This window comes from Punctularia strigosozonata, assembly GCF_000264995.1.
Source record: "Punctularia strigosozonata HHB-11173 SS5 unplaced genomic scaffold PUNSTscaffold_178, whole genome shotgun sequence".
Taxonomy (NCBI): domain Eukaryota; kingdom Fungi; phylum Basidiomycota; class Agaricomycetes; order Corticiales; family Punctulariaceae; genus Punctularia; species Punctularia strigosozonata.
In genome coordinates, this window is record NW_006767610.1 from 1 (window position 1) to 2,142 (window position 2,142).

The following is a 2,142-nucleotide window of genomic DNA, read 5'->3' on the forward strand; positions in this document are numbered from 1 at the left end:
CGGAGGTTTTGGTCATATGGACCCCTACCTGCTCGACGAGCCTCGACATGGCCTCGTCTAGTTCCTCGAGTCGGCTCCGCACGAGTTGGTACATCTTGGTATTGGTGACGTGAACCTGGCGAACCGAGCGAGCCGTGAAGTCCCCGACCCGCTTTAGATAGATCAAATCCTGCTGAATGTCGGAGCGTGTGCCTTCCGCGGATTCGTCGGAGTCGGAAGATGAGTCCGACATGACCATCGATTCATGGCAGTCGCTGTCCGAGTCGTAGGTGCCGGGTGGTGACGGTAGAAAGAGCGGGGCTGATGCCGGTCGATTGACGGGCCTATCATCATCGGTCGCGTGAGTATTGAGTCTATCCTGCATTCGGTACACGCACGGAAGCTGCTCGCCTGCGCCGGTGCGAGAAGACGACATAGCGATGTTCACCGGGCCTGGAACCCGGGCTTCGGCTTCGCGTTCGAGGGGGATGTAACGGCGGCCCTGTCTGTCGAGCTCCTCGAGCATGTAGGTCCAGAGACCGCCGGAGATGTAGACCTTCGGCGGCGTATCTTCACGATGCATAGCTGGAGCTCCCTCCGGCGGAAGCGGAGGCGATGGGAGGGGAGAGTGAGAAACGGTGATGAAATCGCGAGGGTGCACGGGTGGTCGGGTGGACGTGAGTTCAATTGTATAAGTACGAGAGCGGGCGGCGCCGTCGGGCGTCGGCGGTGCGGACAAAGATCGGAAGATAGTGGGGTCGGCATAAGCTAAGTCATGCATCATATGCGGGTAGCCGGGCGGCGATGCGGCGCGGATAGGAACCTTGATTCTGTCGGAACTCTGCGGATCCTCGCCGCGAGGGACGAGGTAGCCGCCGTTATGATACCATGGCAGCTTGTGCTCGAGGGCCTCTCGGAGAAACGCAGGCCACGAGTTCAGCGCCGGCGTCTGGGCTAACTCGTTGATATGGAAGCCGATCGCGTACGGCGTCGGTGGACGAGTCCCGTCGGGGAGCTGCAATCGAGCCTCCTCGATGCGCAAACGTTCTAACGACGGCGTAAGTTTTCGAACTCGTCGCCGCGCATACAACGATGGGTGCTTACCGAGCTGATCCGCGATGTTGCGCATAGTGAGGGGCGCGTTCGGAAGCACAGGCGACTGAGGAAGGTAATCCCGGTGCACAGGAGCGGCGACGAGTGCGTTCACGCGAGGGATGTCGTCCGCGAGGGATATCGCACCTCCTTGAGCCTCGGGTATGGTGACGACGAGCGGAGCTTCCTCTCTGATCGAGTAAGCATGCTCCTCCATCGTGGCGTCGACGTCGTCGACGTTCGTCGGCTCGTTCTGACCGGGGAAATCCTGGAGCGAGAGTAGAAGCCCTGGAATGTCTGCGTGGTGAGGTGCAAGACCTGGCGGGACATCAGGCGTAGCGCGCCGCACAGCGGCGGCTGGGTCGTTGGGGGGGAAGTCGAAGTTGAACGTCAGCGGCAAGCCCTCCCCGAAAACGATCGGGCGCGGGGCGGCGTCGTAGTTGTCGGACATGGTGAGCAAAGAGGTCGAATGGTTGTTGTAGTGTGGAGGTTGAATGGGGGCTCGAGAGATTCGCAAGTAGATAGTTTCTGAAGAGTCGAGGTCGATGGTGCTTCTTATATACGTTGCAGCAGGGTGGTCGTCGACGAGGGCACTCTTCGCATCCTCCAGTAATCGGCTACTCTTTCGTCCAATGAGTGTCGTGGGCTCGAGGGGATGCGACAGACCTTCCGCTCGGACACCGTACTTGCGCTGTAGTTCCGTGATAGTCGCCAGTTGCGTATCGTTGCCGAACGTCGTGGGTGACATTGCACAATCCTGTCGGACTTGGTCGTCAATCCGAAGCCCGAGTACTCGGGGTACTCGCTCACCATGGACGTCGCCGTCGTACTCCGGCGGTGAAGCCTCCCAAACCCCTCTAGCGTAAGCGAAGTTCTCTTCGGCCTCCATGGTTTCGATAGTGGTGCTCGACCGGGTTTCTGACCCATTGATCGGTCCTTCCGGGTTCCTACTGAAGAGTGCGTCACTGCTCTGTGCGTCTGAGTCCGTGCGTTCGACACTCAGCTCTGAGTCTGAGTCGTTTTCGTCAGCTAACGATATGGCGATATGCATACGCGCCTGTAGATTCTCGT

General features: G+C 59.6%; 1 protein-coding gene across 1 annotated transcript; it reads right to left on the reverse strand.

Annotated features, from left to right (window-relative positions):
• Positions 1 to 12: 12 nt before the first annotated feature.
• PUNSTDRAFT_139741 (uncharacterized protein) lies at positions 13 to 2,122 on the reverse strand (the record flags this gene model as incomplete). Its single annotated transcript, XM_007389468.1, has 4 exons — positions 13 to 24; positions 83 to 323; positions 378 to 1,026; positions 1,084 to 2,122. 4 exons carry the CDS (start codon positions 2,120 to 2,122, stop codon positions 13 to 15), a joined length of 1,941 nt encoding a protein of 646 aa, XP_007389530.1.
• Positions 2,123 to 2,142: the final 20 nt, after the last annotated feature.